Source organism: Tenrec ecaudatus, chromosome 6 (genome assembly GCF_050624435.1).
Source record: "Tenrec ecaudatus isolate mTenEca1 chromosome 6, mTenEca1.hap1, whole genome shotgun sequence".
NCBI lineage: Eukaryota > Metazoa > Chordata > Mammalia > Afrosoricida > Tenrecidae > Tenrec > Tenrec ecaudatus.
This window is the reverse complement of record NC_134535.1, coordinates 125,803,143-125,822,659: the sequence shown is the minus strand read 5'-3', so window position 1 is coordinate 125,822,659 and position 19,517 is coordinate 125,803,143. Positions and strand designations below refer to the sequence as shown.

Genomic DNA, 19,517 nt, shown 5'->3' with positions numbered 1-19,517 from the left:
CATTGCACCTACATTAGTTAAGAGAAACCAGATGCCTGACCCGTGGTTTCTGAACATGCCAGTCTCAATAGCTACCTGAACCATTGCCTGCATCAGAAATCTCACTATCTATGCTCCAATGATGTTGCTTTTCTAGAAAGCCAAATCTAAGACATTTGTATTTAGAGCGATTCTAGGAAAAAATGGTAAGGATGAAATTTCTAAATAGATTTACAAATTTGGTTTGTCTCAACTATTTAGATGGTTCTTCTTCTAGATAAATACATGGTATGAGCTGATGTTACCCCAAATTTTAGGCCCCTTTCCTGAATCAAGGAGTTCCATTAATAATCACTTTGGTGAACAATAGGACATGAACATGGCACAGAGAGTGAATTTTTTGTGTATGGAGGAATAGCTAAGAAAGGGAAAAGGAAGTGAGAATTAAACATCTTTGTTATTTTTAGTCTATAGAAAATGAGAACTGTTGCAACTATTTTCTATCCACCTCAACTACCCACGCACTTTGGACCTCACTGCTAGGTTTTGGTAGAATGTGGAATATTCTGGATTATTCACTACACATTTCACAAGTTAGTCTTCCTTAGAGCAAATACTCAGTAAGACATGATTTCAGGGTTTCATGATATGTAGGGAAAGCAGTAACATTGCTGTACATAAAGACTGAATGGAGTTTGTGGAGAGGTAATATACTGAGATTACAAGTGAGAAATCACATTGGGAAAGGCATTTGGATGAAGACTTACCTTTCTCCATTTAAAAGGGATGAATGTTCCTAGATCATTAAGAGAATGGCACTGGTTTTGGAAACTCAGAGTATTTATTATTAATTATTTCCAGCATTACAGTAATAAAACAGACAAAATCCATATTTACTTTGTGAAGCTAAATATATGCAAATCTTCAATGATAAAATTGTCCTGAAAATGGCACTACATTGTGCTAAGCTCAACATCATCATATCCAAGGTCTTCCCCTTGCCCATGGACTACTGAGCATGCTTCCCCATCCATTTTGGGGTAAGCAGCTTTGCTATGAGACTGCAGAGAGTCACCTGAAACAAGAAGGATGATTTTGGTTACAGCAGTGACACAAAGACAGGACAGAGGCCCTTGGTGGAAGGACAGACTAGTACAGAGTGGTCCCCAAGTATCTGAGGACATTTAGTGCTTTTATGAAACACTAGAGGCAACACATACTGACTTGGTTCTCTGTGCATGGTGACTACTGGTAAGGAGATGAGCCAGCAATGAGAAAGACTGGACAAGAGATGAACATTCTTCTTCAATACTACTCTAACTGAAGAATCAGTGCAAAAATCCCTTCTCTAGATACCCTAGTATCTCACTACCCAGACAGTAAACAGACCATCCTTACATCAAACTCCTCATGAGAATGCTCATAGGTCCTCGGTCAGGTGTCAGGTAGGGCCTCTCATGTTATAGTCCCTTGTTCCTCAAGGACCACATAGTCAAACCTCAGCATTAATCCTGGTCAAGGGAAATGCTACTCTTTTTCTGTCCATTCGTATCCTGAGAAGTCATCATCTTTTTGTTTCCTTTCAGTCCTGAGACTTTCAGACTTAACCGAGGCCACTGTACATTGCACAATAACACTGAGCAATGACACCTACTCTCTAGGTTACTAGTTTTCCAAGTCAGAAAACTAGCTCAGGCATTCAACTTATTTGCTGTTAAATAGATTTCCCAGATAAGCTCTCAGGGTCTTAAAAAGTCTCCTATTTATTGTCAGACAGCATGTCCCAATATGGGGTCAAACACATGAACAAAAGCTCAACATCTCATTATGTAGACCGTTCCCATTGAGGGGAGAGCAGGCATGGAACAGAGGGCAGAATGTGATCATTTTAAAGATTCGAAATGGCTACAAAATTCAAAGCTACAGAAGAGCCATCTCTGGGTGTAAGAAGTTACCAAGATTGTGACTGTGCAAGAAACAAAAATGAGAACCGGAAGACAAAACTGAATGTTCTTCTAACAAAAAAAGCAAGATTCTGGAGGGACAGGGGTTTACTCACCTGCCTGGGAACATCCAGCATCATTTATTTCCTCCGGGAAAAAATGTTTTTCACTCATTCCTGGGGTAGGAGACGTTTCAGGAAAAGGCAACTCTTCAGTATCATCATAACCATGTTCAGAGGCATCAGCCGGGCTTCCTGGAGGTTCTGAAAGCAGGCAAGGGTGTTAGTGGAACAGCTACCATTTGTTGGCCTACGTGGGATGCTCAGTTTCTTCAAACGCAGAGATTCTAGCTGATCTACACAGGCCCCAGATTTCAAAGGCATTCCAAAGACACATATTTGATCTTTATATATTAGAATGTGTATACTCTAATTATGCTTTTATAAAATGGTCTTTCATACCTAATATATAATAAAGGTTAGTGTGTTACTATTTTCAACATACAGTAGAAGATCTGTAACCCCTAATATGTGCACATCAGTGACTGAGGGAGGGTGAACATGGGCTAAAAAAACCGAGGTTGCTCACTTACCTTCTGAGGCTATGGGAGACAGAGTTCTCAGAAAGACCGTGGGTATCTATCATGCTGAGGCAGCAGACCCACTAATCCCAGTCACGGAGGTCTGGCTTTCAATCCCCTCCAGTGGTCTGATAACTCAGGATCCTGTTTTTACAAAGCCCTTCTGGACATCACCCATCCCTGAGCTAACCAGCTCTCCTCCCTGGGGAACACTCGGGAAAAGTCTCCGGTCTTACAAAAACAAGCCCCAACCCATGGTTTGAGTCAATGCAAACCCAGATACCTCATCGCACAGTGTAGAGCAGCCCCAAGTGTTTCAAGGCTGCTCTCTTTATGGGAGCAGATTGCTGGCCAGCAGCTGGTCCATGTGAGTCGCTGACCTTGGGGGTAGCAGGCGGATGTTTAAACATGGCCCCATCAGGTCCCTGGGTCTAGTTCTGAGGCCCCATGCCAGTATGAACTCCTCATGGTTGATCAGTGTAACACTTCGTGCACCACTTATTACAGGACTTTATTACATCAATTTCTCCCTTATCTCAATATACATATAAACACCAAATAATTCAAATATAATGCTATCTCAGGTTCTAAAGTGTATTTTCCAGTGTTCTGTCTCACCCAGGAATATTGGAGATTACTCGATCGAAGTGTTATTCTTAAAACATAGTCTTTGAGTTGATACCAGCACAATAGATGTATGTCTGTGCTTGAGTAGATGTAGTTATAGATACTAACGGTGAGCGGGATATTTCCTCATCTGGTGTCCCAGAGTAGGCAGAGAATAAGGCATTGTTTCACTAGAGATAGGGAACCTTTTCCATCCCAAGCACAGAAGAACTGTTTGGATGGGATTCTCCTTCCACAACCCAAACATCCAAAAGGCAGATCTATTCCTATTACCTGGAGCAGATTCAGGATGTTCATCCTCCTCATTGTCCCCAGTGTAATATGGCAGCTTAGTCACTGAGTCATCAGACATGTTTTCTGAGAGGGGAAGAAATCACAGACAACAAGCAAAGCTTTTCCTACAGAAGGAGGTTTAATGTCAAGGTTCAGAAGAAATCCTGAGTCTTTAGATGAGTAGAGACAGGGGGTTGTGTTCCTGCTGAAAACAATGCTGCCGTGCACAGCTAGAGGCTATGTGCTTCCTGAAGAGCCCCACAGCGACAGCCAGCACCGGACAGAAGGGAGGACACAGCATACACACCTGAGAGCTCCAAAAGCTTCCCCTTGTCTGGGTTGATGAGGTAGTCAATGTCCTCATACAAGGCCTCCTCAAGAGCATCTTCAAAAGCTTGTGCGTCTGCAGAAAGCAACGTGAGCTCAGAGGCTGATCTAGATGTTTCAGGAAAAGGCAACTCTTCAGTATCATCATAACCATGTTCAGAGGCATCAGCTGGGCTTCCTGGAGGTTCTGAAAGCAGGCAAGGGTGTTAGTGGAACAGCTACCATTTGTTGGCCTACGTGGGATGCTCAGTTTCTTCAAACGCAGAGATTCTAGCTGACCCACACAGGCCCCAGATTTCAAAGGCATTCCAAAGACACATATTTGATCTTTATATATTAGAATGTGTATACTCTAATTATGCTTTTATAAAATGGTCTTTCATACCTAATATATAATAAAAGTTAGTGTGTTACTATTTTCAACATACAGTAGAAGATCTGTAACCCCTAATATGTGCACATCAGTGACTGAGGGAGGGTGAACATGGGCTAAAAAAACCGAGGTTGCTCACTTACCTTCTGAGGCTATGGGAGACAGAGTTCTCAGAAAGACCGTGGGTATCTATCATGCTGAGGCAGCAGACCCACTAATCCCAGTCACGGAGGTCTGGCTTTCAATCCCCTCCAGTGGTCTGATAACTCAGGATCCTGTTTTTACAAAGCCCTTCTGGACATCACCCATCCCTGAGCTAACCAGCTCTCCTCCCTGGGGAACACTCGGGAAAAGTCTCCGGTCTTACAAAAACAAGCCCCAACCCATGGTTTGAGTCAATGCAAACCCAGATACCTCATCGCACAGTGTAGAGCGGCCCCAAGTGTTTCAAGGCTGCTCTCTTTATGGGAGCAGATTGCTGGCCAGCAGCTGGTCCATGTGAGTCGCTGACCTTGGGGGTAGCAGGCGGATGTTTAAACATGGCCCCATCAGGTCCCTGGGTCTAGTTCTGAGGCCCCATGCCAGTATGAACTCCTCATGGTTGATCAGTGTAACACTTCGTGCACCACTTATTACAGGACTTTATTACATCAATTTCTCCCTTATCTCAATATACATATAAACACCAAATAATTCAAATATAATGCTATCTCAGGTTCTAAAGTGTATTTTCCAGTGTTCTGTCTCACCCAGGAATATTGGAGATTACTCGATCGAAGTGTTATTCTTAAAACATAGTCTTTGAGTTGATACCAGCACAATAGATGTATGTCTGTGCTTGAGTAGATGTAGTTATAGATACTAACGGTGAGCGGGATATTTCCCCATCTGGTGTCCCAGAGTAGGCAGAGAATAAGGCATTGTTTCACTAGAGATAGGGAACCTATTCCATCCCAAGCACAGAAGAACTGTTTGGATGGGATTCTCCTTCCACAACCCAAACATCCAAAAGGCAGATCTATTCCTATTACCTGGAGCAGATTCAGGATGTTCATCCTCCTCATTGTCCCCAGTGTAATATGGCAGCTTAGTCACTGAGTCATCAGACATGTTTTCTGAGAGGGGAAGAAATCACAGACAACAAGCAAAGCTTTTCCTACAGAAGGAGGTTTAATGTCAAGGTTCAGAAGAAATCCTGAGTCTTTAGATGAGTAGAGACAGGGGGTTGTGTTCCTGCTGAAAACAATGCTGCCGTGCACAGCTAGAGGCTATGTGCTTCCTGAAGAGCCCCACAGCGACAGCCAGCACCGGACAGAAGGGAGGACACAGCATACACACCTGAGAGCTCCAAAAGCTTCCCCTTGTCTGGGTTGATGAGGTAGTCAATGTCCTCATACAAGGCCTCCTCAAGAGCATCTTCAAAAGCTTGTGCGTCTGCGGAAAGCAACGTGAGCTCAGAGGCTGATCTAGATGTTTCAGGAAAAGGCAACTCTTCAGTATCATCATAACCATGTTCAGAGGCATCAGCCGGGCTTCCTGGAGGTTCTGAAAGCAGGCAAGGGTGTTAGTGGAACAGCTACCATTTGTTGGCCTACGTGGGATGCTAAGTTTCTTCTAATGCAGAGATTCTAGCTGACCCACACAGGCCCCTGATTTCAAAGGCATTCCAAAGACACATATTTGATCTCTATATATTAGAATGTGTATAGACTTATTATACTTTTCTAAAATGGTCTTTCATACCTAATATATAATAAAAGTTACTGTGTTACTATTTTCTACATACAGTAAAAGAGTTGTAATCCATAATATGTGCACATCCGTGACTTAGGGAGGGTGAACATGAGGTTGCTCACTTACCTTCTGAAGCTATGAGAGCCACAGAGTTCTTACAAGACCACGACGTGGGTATCTATCATGTGGTTGCAGGACACCCACCAATCCCAGTCACGGAGGTCTGGCTTTCAATCCGCTCCGTGCTCTGATGACTCAGGATCCGTTTTTAACAAAGCTCATCTGGACATCACCCATCCCTAGAGCTAACCACCTCTCTTCCCTGGGGAACACTCAGAGAAAAGTCTGGTTTACAAAAACATACCCCAACCCATGTTTTGAGTCCATTCAGACCCAGTGACCTCGTCGCAGAGTGTAGAGCGGCCCCAAGTGTTCAAGGCTGCTCTCTTTATGGGAACAGATTGCTGCCCAGCAGCTGGTCCCTGTGAGTCGGTGACCTTGGGGGTAGCAGTCGGATGTTTAAACATGGCCCCACCAGGTCCCTGGGTCTAGCTCTGAGGCCCCCAGTCAGCATGAGCAATGTATGGCTGATCAGTGTAACACTACTTGCTCCATTTATTCCAGGGCTTTAATACATCAATTTCCCCCTCATCTCAATATACATATAAACCCCAAATAATTCCAAAATCATGCTACCTCAGGTTCAAAACTGTATTTTCCAGTGTTATCTCTCACCCTGGAATATTGGAGATTGCTCGATGAAAGTGTTATTTTTAAAACATAGCCTCTGAGGTGATACCAGCACAATAGACGTGCATCTGTGCTTGAGTAGAAGTAGTTACGGATACAAAAGCTGAGCTGGATTTTTCCCCCTTTGAGCCACAGAGTAGGCAGAGAATAAGGCATTGTTTCACTAGAGACAGGAGACCTTTTCCATTCCAAGCACAGAAGAAATGTTTGGATGGGATTCTTCTTCCACAACCCAAACATCCAAAAGGCAGATCTATTCCTATTAACTGTAGCAGATTCAGGATGTTCATCCTCCTCATCGTCCCCAGTGTAATATGGCAGCTTAGTCACTGAGTCATCAGACATATTTTCTGAGAGGGGAAGAAATCACAGACACCAGAAAAGTTTTTCATACAGAAGGAGGTTTTATGTCAAGGTTCAGAAAAAATCCTGAGTCTTTAGACGAGTAGAGACAGGGGGTGGTGTTCCTGCTGAAAACAATGCTGCCGTGCACAGCTAGAGGCTATGTGCTTCCTGAAGAGCCCCACAGCGACAGCCAGCACCGGACAGAAGGGAGGACACAGCATACACACCTGAGAGCTCCAAAAGCTTCCCCTTCTCTGGGTTGACGAGGTAGTCAATGTCCTCATACAAGGCCTCCTCAAGAGCATCTTCAAAAGCGCGTGTGTCTGCGGAAATCAACGTGGGCTCAGAGACTGATCTAGATGGTTCACTTATTAATAGGCAAAGCCTTCGGTTTTTCCAGTGCTCATCCTTGGAGAAACCCTCTGGCCTGTCAGGCACAGTCTTGAGCCTGTGCCCTTGTGGGTTAGAACTAGGTCCTGCATCTTGGTCTGACAGTCAAGGTCCACTGAAAAGAGTCACTCTTTCGGAGACTTCCCACACTGACCCTGGACCAGAGACTTAATGATGCAGACACTGAGTCTATTGTACAGAAGGTGGAGTTTTGCCGGAGCATGAGAGTAAAGACTAAACTTGGCATTTTTCTTGATCTCACAAGTGGCCCAACACATTTCTCCACTACTTTTCAGTTCTGTTAGAATCCCTGAGGCCTACCTCGGTGCTCTGCTCTCCATCTGTGCAGCTGTGTTCCCAAGATGATAAAGACCAGGAAGAGAAGAGCCCCTAGGATGACACAGAGCACCCAAGGCAGGGAGAAGATGCCGGAGTTCGGGGAGGAGGCTGCAGGGTTGCCTGGGGACAGAAAAGGGGCCTTCACACTCTAGAGAGGACCCGATGTCCAGGAGCATTCCTGAACTCAGTCTCTCTTTAGTCCTTGGCTCCAGGAGAGGGTCAGCTCAGGTCACTTGGGTTTTCTTGTGCCTCAAGAAGTGCCTGACCTAGGAGCTGCTCTCAGTGTGTCACCTGTGTTCTCAATGTGGTCTTAAGGTGCTCTACCTGCTGGTGAACATTAGGGTCCCTGTTTTGTTATAATAGGGCAATCAAAACTGACAATGTCTAATTCTTTGCCCTAATCATTTTCTTTTTTTTTCTCCTCTTTTCTTTTTTTACATTTTATTAGGGACTCATACAACTCTTACCACAATCCATACATATACATACATCAATTGTATAAAGCACATCCATACATTTCCTGCTCCAAACATTCTCAAAGCATTTGCTCTCCACCGAAGCCCTTTGCATCAGGTCCTCTTTTTTTTCCCCTCCCTCCCCACTCCCCCCTCCCTCATATGCCTTGGTAATTTATACATCGTTATTTTGTCATATCTTGCCCTATCCGGAGTATCCCTTCCACCCCTTCTCTGCCGTCCATCTCCCAGGGAGGAGGTCACATGTCGATCCTTGTAATCAGTTCCTCCTTTCCAACCCACTCGCCCTCCACTCTCCCAGCATCGCCCCTCACACCCTTGGTCCTGAAGGTATCATCCACCCTGGATTCCCTGGGCCTCCAGCCCTCATATGTACCAGTGTACAACCTCTGCCCTATCCAGCCCTGCAAGGTAGAATTCGGATCATGGTAGTTGGGGGGAGGAAGTATCCAGTATCTGGGGGAAAGCTGTGTTCTTCATCAGTACTACATCACACCCTGACTGACCCATCTCGTCTCCTAAACCCCTCTGTGAGTGGATCTCCAGTGGCCGACAAATGTGCTTTGGGTCTCCACTCTGCACTTCCCCCTTCATTCAATGTGGTATATATATATACACACATACATATATATATACACATACACACATATATCTTTTTTTTTTTTGCATGATGCCTTATACCTGGTCCTTTTGGCACCTCATGATCACACTGGCCGGTGTGCTTCTTCCATGTGGGCTTTTTTGCTTCTGAGCTAGATGGCCGCTTGTTCACCTTCAAGCCTTTAAGACCCCAGACACTATCTCTTTTGATAGCCGGGTACCATCAGCTTTCTTTACCACATTTGCTTATGCACCCATTTGTCTTCAGCGATCCTATCATGTAGGTGTGCAGTCAATGATATGATTTTTTTGTTCTTTGATGCCTGATAACTGAGCCCTTCAGGACCACTCGATCACACAGACTGGTGTGTTCTTCTATGTGGACTTTGTTGGTTCTGAGCTAGATGGCTGCTTGTTTATCTTCAAGCCTTTAAGACCCCAGTCACTATCTCTTTTGATAGTCGGGCACCATCAGCTTTCTTCACCACACTTTCTTGTTGGGAGAGTGTAGGATATGACAAAAGGATAATAATTTATAAATTATTAATGCTTCATGATAGAGGGGGTGCTGGGGAAGGAGGAGAAAAATGAGGACCTGATACCAGGGGTTCAAGTGGAAAGCAACAGTTTTGAGAATGATGATGGCAACAAATGTACAATGTGCTTTACTCAATGGATGTATGTATGGATTGTGATAAGAGTTGTTCAAATCCCGAATAAAATGATTAAAAAAATAATCAGAATGTGGATTGTCCAAAGTATGAATCTCAGAAAATAGGAATTCACCAAAAAATCAAATTGATCACATGTGCAGATTCAGGTTGAAGCTGAAGAAAATTAGAACAAGTCCATGAGAGCCAAACTGTGAGTATGAATATATACCATCCGACTTTGTGACTTCCTCACGAACAAAACTGGTGGACTGAAAACTAATGATTGAAGATCACATGATCTGTGAGATGACATCAAGAATATCATGCCTGAAGAAACATAAAAGTATGGGGGAGGGAGGAGGGAAATGAGGAGCTCATGCCAGAGACTCAAGTAGTAAGAAAATGTTTTGAAAAAGATGATGACAACATATGTACAGATATGGTGACACAATGGTATGTATGGATTATGATAAGAGCTGTAAGAGCCCCCCCCAAAAAATTTAAAAGAAAGATAAAAGTAATTAAGAGACAGGACAGAGAAAAAGGACTAAAGGAAAAAAACCCATATGGTTGTCACAGGAGACTCTGTAACTCGTTCTTGAAAACAGATCAGTTAAAGCAAATTGAAGAAACGATGAACTGTCCTAAAGAGTTGAACAGAAAATTTCAAAAGGCAGTTTAAGAAGACAAAGTAAAGCAGTTTAATGACATACACAAGGTCCTGCCATTAGAAATCAAAAGTGTAGAACCCAATCAGCACACTTTAATATAAAAAAGACAAAGAGAAAAAGTCAAGCCTCAACTTACAATTTTGCAAGATAGTCTCTGGGCAAAATATTGAATGATGCAGGAAGCATCAAAAGCAGGATACACAGAATCACTGCACCAAAAGGATGAGCTGGCATCCAACCCTTTCCAAGGTAGCATACAATAGAGAAAAGAAGTACTGAAGTAGAAGTCCATGCTGCACTGGAGACGTTAGGGGGAAGCCAGGCTCCAGGAACTGACAAAATGAATACCAACTAAAGATGTTTTTACAAGTTGATGAAGTGCTGCAAACATTCATTAATTTATGCCAAGAAATCTGAACATCTGGCAGTGGACTGGAGGAGACCTGTCTTTCCCCATTCAAGATAAAAATAATCCTCAAATATGTGGAAATTATTGAACAATAGCAGTAATATCCTATGAAAGTAAATTTTGCTGAAGATAATTCAAAAGTGGTCAAAGCAGTGGGTTGATGGGAGCTGTCAGAAATTCAAGTCAGATCCAGAAGGTGATGTGGATTAAACTGGATAAAATTTTTGAAGAATGCAATTTTAGAACATTAAACTGTGCTCATGTGGAACCTGCGCATTGACCAAGAGGGAGTTGTTTGAACATAACACAGGCATGGTGGTTGAAAATCGGGAAAGGTGCGCTTCGTGTTGTTTTCTTTCACCATACAAGTTCAATCCGTATGTTGAGCAAATATCCAAGAAGCTGGGCTTTATGGAGAAGAACATATCACGGTTGGAGGGAGGCTCATTAACAAGCTTACGTTTGATGTAACCTTACTTGCTGAAAGTGAAGAGCACTTGAAGCGATGAAGACCAAAGGCTACAACCTTCCCTGTGGATTACAGCTCATTGAAAAGAAAATCAAATCCTCATTTTGGACGAATAGATAATATCATGATAAATGGAGAAAGGAGTGACGTTTTCAGATACTTCATGTACTTGAATCCATAATCAGTGCTTATGGAAGCAGCAGACAATTGGGCAAGGCAGCTGCACAAGACTTCTTCAGGGTGTTCAGAAAAATGATGTCACTTTGAGGACTAGAGTGTGCCTGATCAAAACTGTGATAATCGTAATTGCCTCATCTGCATGTGAAAGTTGCACAATGAGGAAGGCAAACTGGTGAAAAATGGATACAGTTGAGTTATGATTCTGTCAAAGAATATTGGAAGGATATGAATTGTTAGAAGGGAAATATATCTTCGGGAAAGAAGTACACCCCGAATGCTCCTTTGCAACCAGATGGCACATCTCAGGTACTTTGGAGGTGTGATCCTGAAAAGCCAGTTCTCACATAAAGATATCATGCTTCGTGAAGCACAGGGTCAGTGAAAAAGAGGAAGAACATAAAGGAGATGGATTGACAAATTGGCTGTAATCTTGGGCTCAAACATCATAACAGTTGTGATAATGACATTGGAGCAGATAGTGTTTGGTTGTACTGTATATATAGGTTCTGTGATAGTTAGATTTTATATCAATTTGGATGGACTAGGATTCTCCCATGATGTGATCTAACTTCATGATGGCTCTTCGATGAAGTTGCTAAGAAGTTGTGAGGAGAATAGACTTCCTTAATTGAATCACAGCATTGATATCTGTGAGAGCTTTCATTCAAGCTATGGCCTATGATGGGGTACCCCTGAAAGCCCAGATTAAAAAAAAAGGTATATATTAAAATTTATTACTATTATTGTTATTATTTTTTTTTACAAAAGAACCTTATCACCTTCAATGCACTCTCCATTCATTGCACGTAATACATTGGTCAAATCTGAGATTCCCTTCCTGGAAACATTTTCAGACTCATCTGTTTGGATGACTGACAGCACCTCCCTCATTTTTTTCATCACCTCTTCTGCATAGTGAAATCATGTCGCTCTTTATTCACAGAAACAAAAGAAGTTGCATGGAGCAAGGTCAGGTGAGTAAGGTGCATGGGGCAGCAGAGGCATGCTGATTTTTGCCCCAAACTTGAGCACTGACCTGGCTTTGTGAGTAAGTGCATTGCCGTGGTGACACAACCTGTGCCCCGTCTGCCACAAATCAGGCTCTTTTGTGTCACACACTGTGACGCAATCTTTTCAGAATCTCTAAATAGAAAGCTTGATTAACAGTTTGACCTGGTGGAACCAAGCCCAAATGCACTCTCCCCCTCACATCAGAGAGCAAATGAGTATCTTTTTGATCTTTGGTTTCACTTCATGAGCTTTATTGGGCGAGGTGATGATGGTGTCCTTTACCGGCTTGACTGATGTTTGCATTGGGGTCATAAGAATCGCACCATGTCTCATCACCAGGAATGACTTTGGGAAAAGTCTGTGTCTCTTCAGAGCTGTTCTTTCAAAGCACAGTATGTTTCTACTCGATTCTCTTTATGTTGCTCAGTCAGAACCCCAGAAACAAATTTTGCATTTACTCTTTTCATTCACAAAGCTTCCATTAAAATTGGAAGCTGAACTGAGCTCCAAGACAGTCCAGATAACTTCCCCATCTCTTCAATGGCCCACCTTGAAGCACAAGTGCACATTTTTTTGGACATTTTCCTCTTTTAGGGAAGTTCATCAGATGTCCAGAATGAGGTTTGTCATCAATCATTATTTCACCTTTTTTGAAATGAATAAACCACTTGTACTTTTGAGTTTTTCCCATAGTGCAGACCTTGTAAGCTGTGTTCAAGATTACATTTCCCACGACATGTTCCCAAGCAGTAAGCAAAATGTCACTGCCACATGCTGTTTTCTTAAATTGGCCATCACACACACACACACACACACACACACACACACACACACAAAAGGTTCAAGTGAAACTGCTTTTACAAAAAAAAAATCACTGTGACCTGAGAGAACATACCCAGTGCACCCACTGGGTTCACTCACTCAGAACGAGTTTCTCAATGCTAGCCTATAGGGAAAAAGGTATATTGTCCTTTTTCTTGGATACCCCTTTATATTCCTAGTATCTACTGACTGTGCATGTCTACTGCGGATTTGGATCCTGATGATTATGAAAAATTAATATCTTTTCAGCAAGAACAAAGCCTAAAAATCTCTTTGGCTGTTGTTCACCCTCCAGGTATTCACTCTCCATCACCCTCATAGGGGTTCAAGATTTGACGTTACAGTGGGTGAAGTTAAGTGACTAGCGCAATTACAACTGAAAAACATGGGAAAAGAGATTTTTTAGGCTCAATCTGAAATTTAAATCAAATAACTAAAACAAAATTGCATCAATAAATACTGAGAAGCATGGTATGAAATTCAGATGAATAAATTACCTTCACAAACGATGTGAGCGACTTCATTTGCAGAGCAGGATCTCTGGTTCCAGGGATCAGAAAGACACTGCCACAGGCTGGTGTCACTTTTCTGACACCGAATTCCATCTACCCACAGAGGTTGAGACCCTGACTTGATACCAGCAGAAATATTGAGCTGCCCAGTGTTCCCACAGCCCAACTGCCTGCAGATCACAGCCAGAGTGGTGGACTCCATCGGGCTATTGCAGACGCTGCCCCACGTGCCGTTGTAGAAGACTTCCAGCCACCCAGCACAGTCATGGTCATCACTCACCAGCCTGAGGGCCAGAGACTCTGAAAGTAGAGATTACTATTTAGGAATGTATCCATGGCCTTAGTGTGAGATCAGTAAATTGTGTATACTTTTCTCTAGAGTAGTACAACTATTTGCATGCTGGACGGGGTGTGCAGATAGTAGAATTTTCCAAGGGTTGAGGGTTCGCCTTGTGATTTTCACCGTGGGAACCGGTGTCAAGGCAGTTACAATTGGAGCACTAGGATCCAATGTGGCACACTTGATAGCGTCCTCCATCTAGGAGATGAAATCAAATATAAGGGAGCCTCACCCCTTGCAGGAGTCCATAAGTCATTTTCTGATCTCTTTTCTTAATCAGCGCACCTTTCCCTCCACCCGCGCTCTGCCATCTCTCATATGCTGCTCTGGGTTGACGGTAAAAAGTAATTTCTGACTCAAAACAGCCCCGGGTACAGAAGAACCAAATACTGTCCAGTCCTTCCCTATCCTCATAATTTTTGTTATGTTTGAGCCCATCGTTTCAGGCACTGTGTCAATCTATCTGATGGCGTCTTCCTCTTTTCCAGTGCCCTTCACTTTACGAAGCAGGACCTCTTTCGCCAGGGACTAGTCTCTCTGATAATGTGTACAAAGTATGTATGAAAAGTCTTGCCATCTCTGCTTCTAAGAAGCACTCTGCCCAAACTTCTTCTAAGAGGAATTGGTTTGTCCTTTTGTAAGGTTATGGTGCTTTCAATATGCTTTACCAGCACCACAATGCAACACATCAATTCTTCTTTCATCTTCCTTACTCAATATTGAAATTACACATGCTCGTGAAGCAATTGAAAATATGATGGGGTGGCTCAGGCACACCTTAGCTCTCAAAGTGACATCCTTGATGTTCCAAACCTTAAAGAGAGCTTGTACAGCAGAGTTATCTAATGCAGAAGGTCATTGGATAACTTGAGTGCAGCTTACCTGAGCATTGATGATGGATAAAAGTAAGAGGAAACCCTCAATCTCTTCAATCTTTTCTGCTTATCATAATGTAATCAATGATCAATTGGTACAGTAGTGAGGGTTTTGCTTTCTCTACATCTAATTGTCAAACATATTGAAAATTTTGATCCTAGATCTTCATCAAACAGCACTAAATCCTAATTTTCAGCAAGCAAGATTGTGTCATCTCTATTTGAAGGTTGTAAATAAGTCTTACCCTGATTCTGAATTCTTCCTCATAGGGTTCAGCTTCTCTAATGATTTGTTCAGCATATAGACTATATAAGCATGACCAGAGGATACAACCCTGCCACACAGCCCTCCTGACATTGAACCATGCAGTGTTCCCTTGCTTTGTTTGAGCAGTTGCGTCTTGGTGTCCAGGTCCATCGGGAGCAAACTGAAGTGTTCTGGAATTCCCACCTGTCTCCGTGCTGTCTATAGCTTGCTCTGATCCACGCCATTATTGTCTTCTCACAGTCAATAAATATAAACAAGCAGTTCTCTGGAATTTATTGCTTTTAGCCAAGGTCCATTTGGTGTCAGCAATGAGTCTGTCAATTGTCTGATCGTGTGTCATACATGTGATTGCTCGCATGTTGGTACCTTGCTGTCAGCTGTGCCACTGGTACTTCAAACACCACCAGATTCCCCTAAAGTGGAGAGATTTCAGCAGAGCGTCCCGACTAAGGGCAGACTATAAAAAAGGAATACACTGTCCACATCTGAGCAATTAGCCCTGAAAACCTGGGTCTGAGATAGGGCGTAGAGTAACTGAGGTCAAGTGACGTAGCCTTCCAGTTATTAATTGAGATTCAAGATGTTAGTGAGATTTGAAATAGATCATTGTTGTTACTATGTCTAAAATACAAGTCCTGTTTCTTTGGGAAACACTAGAAATGTGCGGTGAAATCAATGTAGGGAGACATTTGTCACCCGCAGGAATGTGAATAGCAAGGACCATAGCTAGAAGCTCCCAGTCTCTCAGACATGTGTAGCTGAGGTTCCCAAAGGCCCATGTCCCAATCATTGTAGAATTTCAAGCTGCCCACCCCCAAACATGGTACCCAGATAGGGAGCTTACCTGAACAGACAACCCCTGCATCCTTCTTGTGCCTGCAGTCATGCTGCCCCCATTTCCGGGAAGCGCAACTCCACACATGGGACTCTTCTCCTGTGCAGTTCAACTCATCAAGCCAGATAGGTCCTGCTCCTTCCCCAAAATGAGCAGAACCAGTGGCGGTCAGGGCCACGCCACAGCCCAGCTGTCTGCAGACCACATGGGCATCCCTGAGGTCCCAGCTGTCATCACAAATGGTGCCCCAGGAGCCACCATGGTAGATCTCCACTCTCCCCTCACAGCTGCTGCTTCCATTCACCAGGCGGAGCCATCTGCTCTCTGTGTGAGACAGGGACTTCAACAGGGCGTTTGCAGAGGGGAACTTGTAGAGAAGGCAGCTGTACAGGGATGGGAATAGATTCTGCACCAGTAGGCGCCCTCACCTGAGCAGTTGGCCCCACTGTCCTCTGAGACTGCTGCATCAGACATGGAGACATTGCATGGGGGCAGCAGCTGCGTCTGATTTCCTATAGAAATGAGACAGTTAGGGGAGCAGAGGGCCTATGCCATGGAAAGTGGAAATAAATAAAATGAATATTTACTGAGGGAGCCTCAGGTGAAAAGGTTAATATTGGAGTAAAGGTATCATAACTCCAGAGTTGACCTTCTTTATATTGTCCCACTTCTGACAATGACAAATAGGCCTCTTTTCAACAAACTATTGTCCTTATGGTGACAACAGGAAAAGTCGGCAAAGCTGCACTGACCCATGTAAGGTCAACTTTTGGAGACAAGGTCTCAGAGAAAAGCGAAGGGCTACTGGATACAATGGAGAGTGATTAAGAAAGACATCTGTCAGTGTCAGTAAGATGTGGAAAAAAATGATAAATTATCAAAGGTTCATGAGGAAGCGAGATAAATGGGATGAAAACAAGGACTCACGTAGAAAGAAAATGTTTTGAAAATGGTGATGGCAAGATATGTGCAAATGTACTTGACACCATGGATGTATGTATGGTTAGTCAAAAGAGCTGAACAAACCCCCAATAATATGATTATAAAGAAAGGAATGTGATTAAGGAACTGGATACACTAGAAAGTGATTAAGCAAGTGTGGGATTGGTGAAAGAACAGAAAAAAGAATGGAGAGCCTAGAAAAGATGAGGATATACATGGACTCAGTTTGTGATAAAGGTGGCCCTGCAGGAGAAAAGCATTTTTAAGAAAGGATGATGAGCCTATTAGAAATCCATGTAAGAAAACACAGCTTGTCCCCTTCATCACATCAGATGTAAAATAAATTGCACAAGAATTGATCTATTATATACAAAAGACAGACAATTTAAGTTCCAAAAATTGTGTAAAAGAGTATCTTCATGATCTTTGCTAAGAAAAAGCTCTTTTAAAATGAATATAAGAAGCTTCAAGTGTATACAATATATTGATCAATTTGTATTTCATTAAAATTAGAAATATGGCTCATTAAAGTTTATTAAGATAGTGAAAACAAAATGGGAAACGTTAAACACCCAAGAAAAGACATATGTATTTACTCAAAAAACAAAAAAACAAAAACATTTTCACATGATTGGTAACATCATTGCTGGTTATAGTCAGTAATTGGAAACAAATTACTGCCAGTAGTTACATGGTTCAATATATTTTCATATGATCTCTTTATGGGATAATTTACATGAAAGTATGAATGAAACACTGATTTAAGCAATGACTTGGATGAATCATAAAAATAATATAGAGTCAAATATGTAAGACAAAAAGGAATATTCTGAAAGTTAAAGTTTTTAAAACTTGGCAAATAAAAATTAGAAACACCCTCTGCCTAATTTCTCTATGACAGAGACTGGAAAACATGTGTGAAAAACATGGAGGTGATAAGCCTTGAGCAAAAGACAAGCATATAAAAAATTGGATTAAAACGTGATTAGAAAAGGAGGCAGAGTAAAAAACAGTGGCGGAGGAGAGAGAAGGAGCAGGGCTCTGTACTGAATCTGCCCATTTTGAGACACGGTAGGCAACACCCAGGGTGAGGAGAAACCAGAGCAGCAGAGAGCAAGCCCTTACTCCTCTCTCACCTGAGCAGACCACAGAGGCTGTGCTTCCCTGGGCACACGCAGGAATCCCCAGGACAGTCACAGGGCAATTCCACAAAAACGACTCGAGTCCTGAGCAGTGAAATCTGTGTTTCAAGATCTGCTCCCTTCCTTGCTGAGAGGATGCTCTTAGGGTGGAGACTGCGACTCCGCAGTTCAGTTGGTGACAGACGACATTGGCATTGGCCATGCTCCAGTGGGAGGCACAGAGTGGACTCCAGACCCCAGAAAGATTCATCTCCACTTGTCCCTCACACTGGGAGCTGCCATTTTTCATGAGCCGGACTTCTGTGTACTCTGGTGGAAAATGATGAATTTCAGAAAAAAATGTGTTTTTCTTACAGCGAGAATATGAAGGCAAGTTAAAGCTCCCCTGTGAGTCTCACCTGAACAGACAATGTGGACAGTCTTACTTTGGGAACAAATGTCTCTGGGACAGGGCACTCTGGGACAGAGCCAGAGCAAAGATTCTTCCCCCTTACACTGGAATTGCTCATTCCAGACCTTTCTATCGGCACCTCTCAAGGGCACGTCCCTCAGGACAGATGCAACTTTGCCACACCCCAGCTCTGCACAGATGACCTGGGCAGTGAGGAGTGTAAAATTCACATCAGACACTGCAGTCCGGTCTTCTCCTGAATTCACTTCCACTTGCCCTGAGCAGGGTCCATGACCTCCAACCAGATGCACAAATCCTAAGGGAGGAGAAACAAACACAGTGAGTGTTCATGATCCTGTCTTGACTTTTGGTAAAGACATTACAGGTTATGATGTGAAGATATTACAGGTCATGATCTGAAAACTCTCCTTTCCTTAGTGGTGAGGCATGGGACAGAATTCTAATATTAGTGCATAAAATGGGAATCAGTGAATGTGTCTAAAGAGCTTTCCAAGAAGGTTTGAAAATATTGGTTTAGAAGGACTGGCTGGAACATGCTTTGGGAAGAAATAACACTTTCATATTTGGGTCTGGAACCTTCATGAAACAAGGAAATTCCACAGTAAGAGGACAATGAAACTTTATTGCAGAAATGTGAAAAGCACGACTCACTTAGAGGTTAAAGTTAAAAAAAAAAGCTGATGAGGTGGGTCATGGGGAGGGTCATCAGGTAGGAGAGAATGTAGACCAGTTAGAGAAGGTTAGAAGGTTGTTCTGAGCTGCTGGGGCTAGAATTCTGACTATGTGTCTCTCCTTTCCTATCCAATGCCACTGGAGTTAAAAATCTGGATGTGTCTTGAGGGAGTACTTGAGGAGGGGCCCAATGTCCATCTACTACCTTAATATTAAACCTATAAATAAATGCTCATAAATATCTTTCCCCATCACCATATATAAATATATTTACATATGCACATGCTTGTATTTAGACTTCTATAAATGCCCTTTCCCTAGCCGATCATAATGATCTATATATAACCTCCTCCCTGGAGGATGCACAACAGAAATGTGAGTGAAGGGAAACATCAGACAGTGTAAGACATGAAAAATAATAATTTATAAATTTTTAAGGGTCCTTTGTGGAGACAGGGGAAAATAGGAACTGATAGCAAGGGCTCAAATAGAAAGAAAATGGTTTGAGAATGATGATAGCAAAAAATATATAAATGTGCTTGACACAATGAATGTACATATGGATTGT

General features: G+C 42.8%; 1 protein-coding gene across 1 annotated transcript in view; it reads right to left on the bottom strand.

The window, feature by feature from the left end:
* LOC142451656 (antigen WC1.1-like) overlaps positions 1 to 19,517 on the bottom strand; it is a 208,777-nt gene that overhangs the window by 98,139 nt on the left and 91,121 nt on the right. Inside the window, exons 9-13 of the mRNA XM_075553369.1 lie at positions 18,264 to 18,572; positions 17,860 to 18,174; positions 16,210 to 16,293; positions 15,791 to 16,105; positions 13,449 to 13,763 (exon numbers count right to left, since the gene is read on the bottom strand). Coding sequence (XP_075409484.1) covers positions 13,449 to 13,763; positions 15,791 to 16,105; positions 16,210 to 16,293; positions 17,860 to 18,174; positions 18,264 to 18,572 — 1,338 coding nt within the window. The remainder of the gene's footprint in view (positions 1 to 13,448; positions 13,764 to 15,790; positions 16,106 to 16,209; positions 16,294 to 17,859; positions 18,175 to 18,263; positions 18,573 to 19,517) is intronic.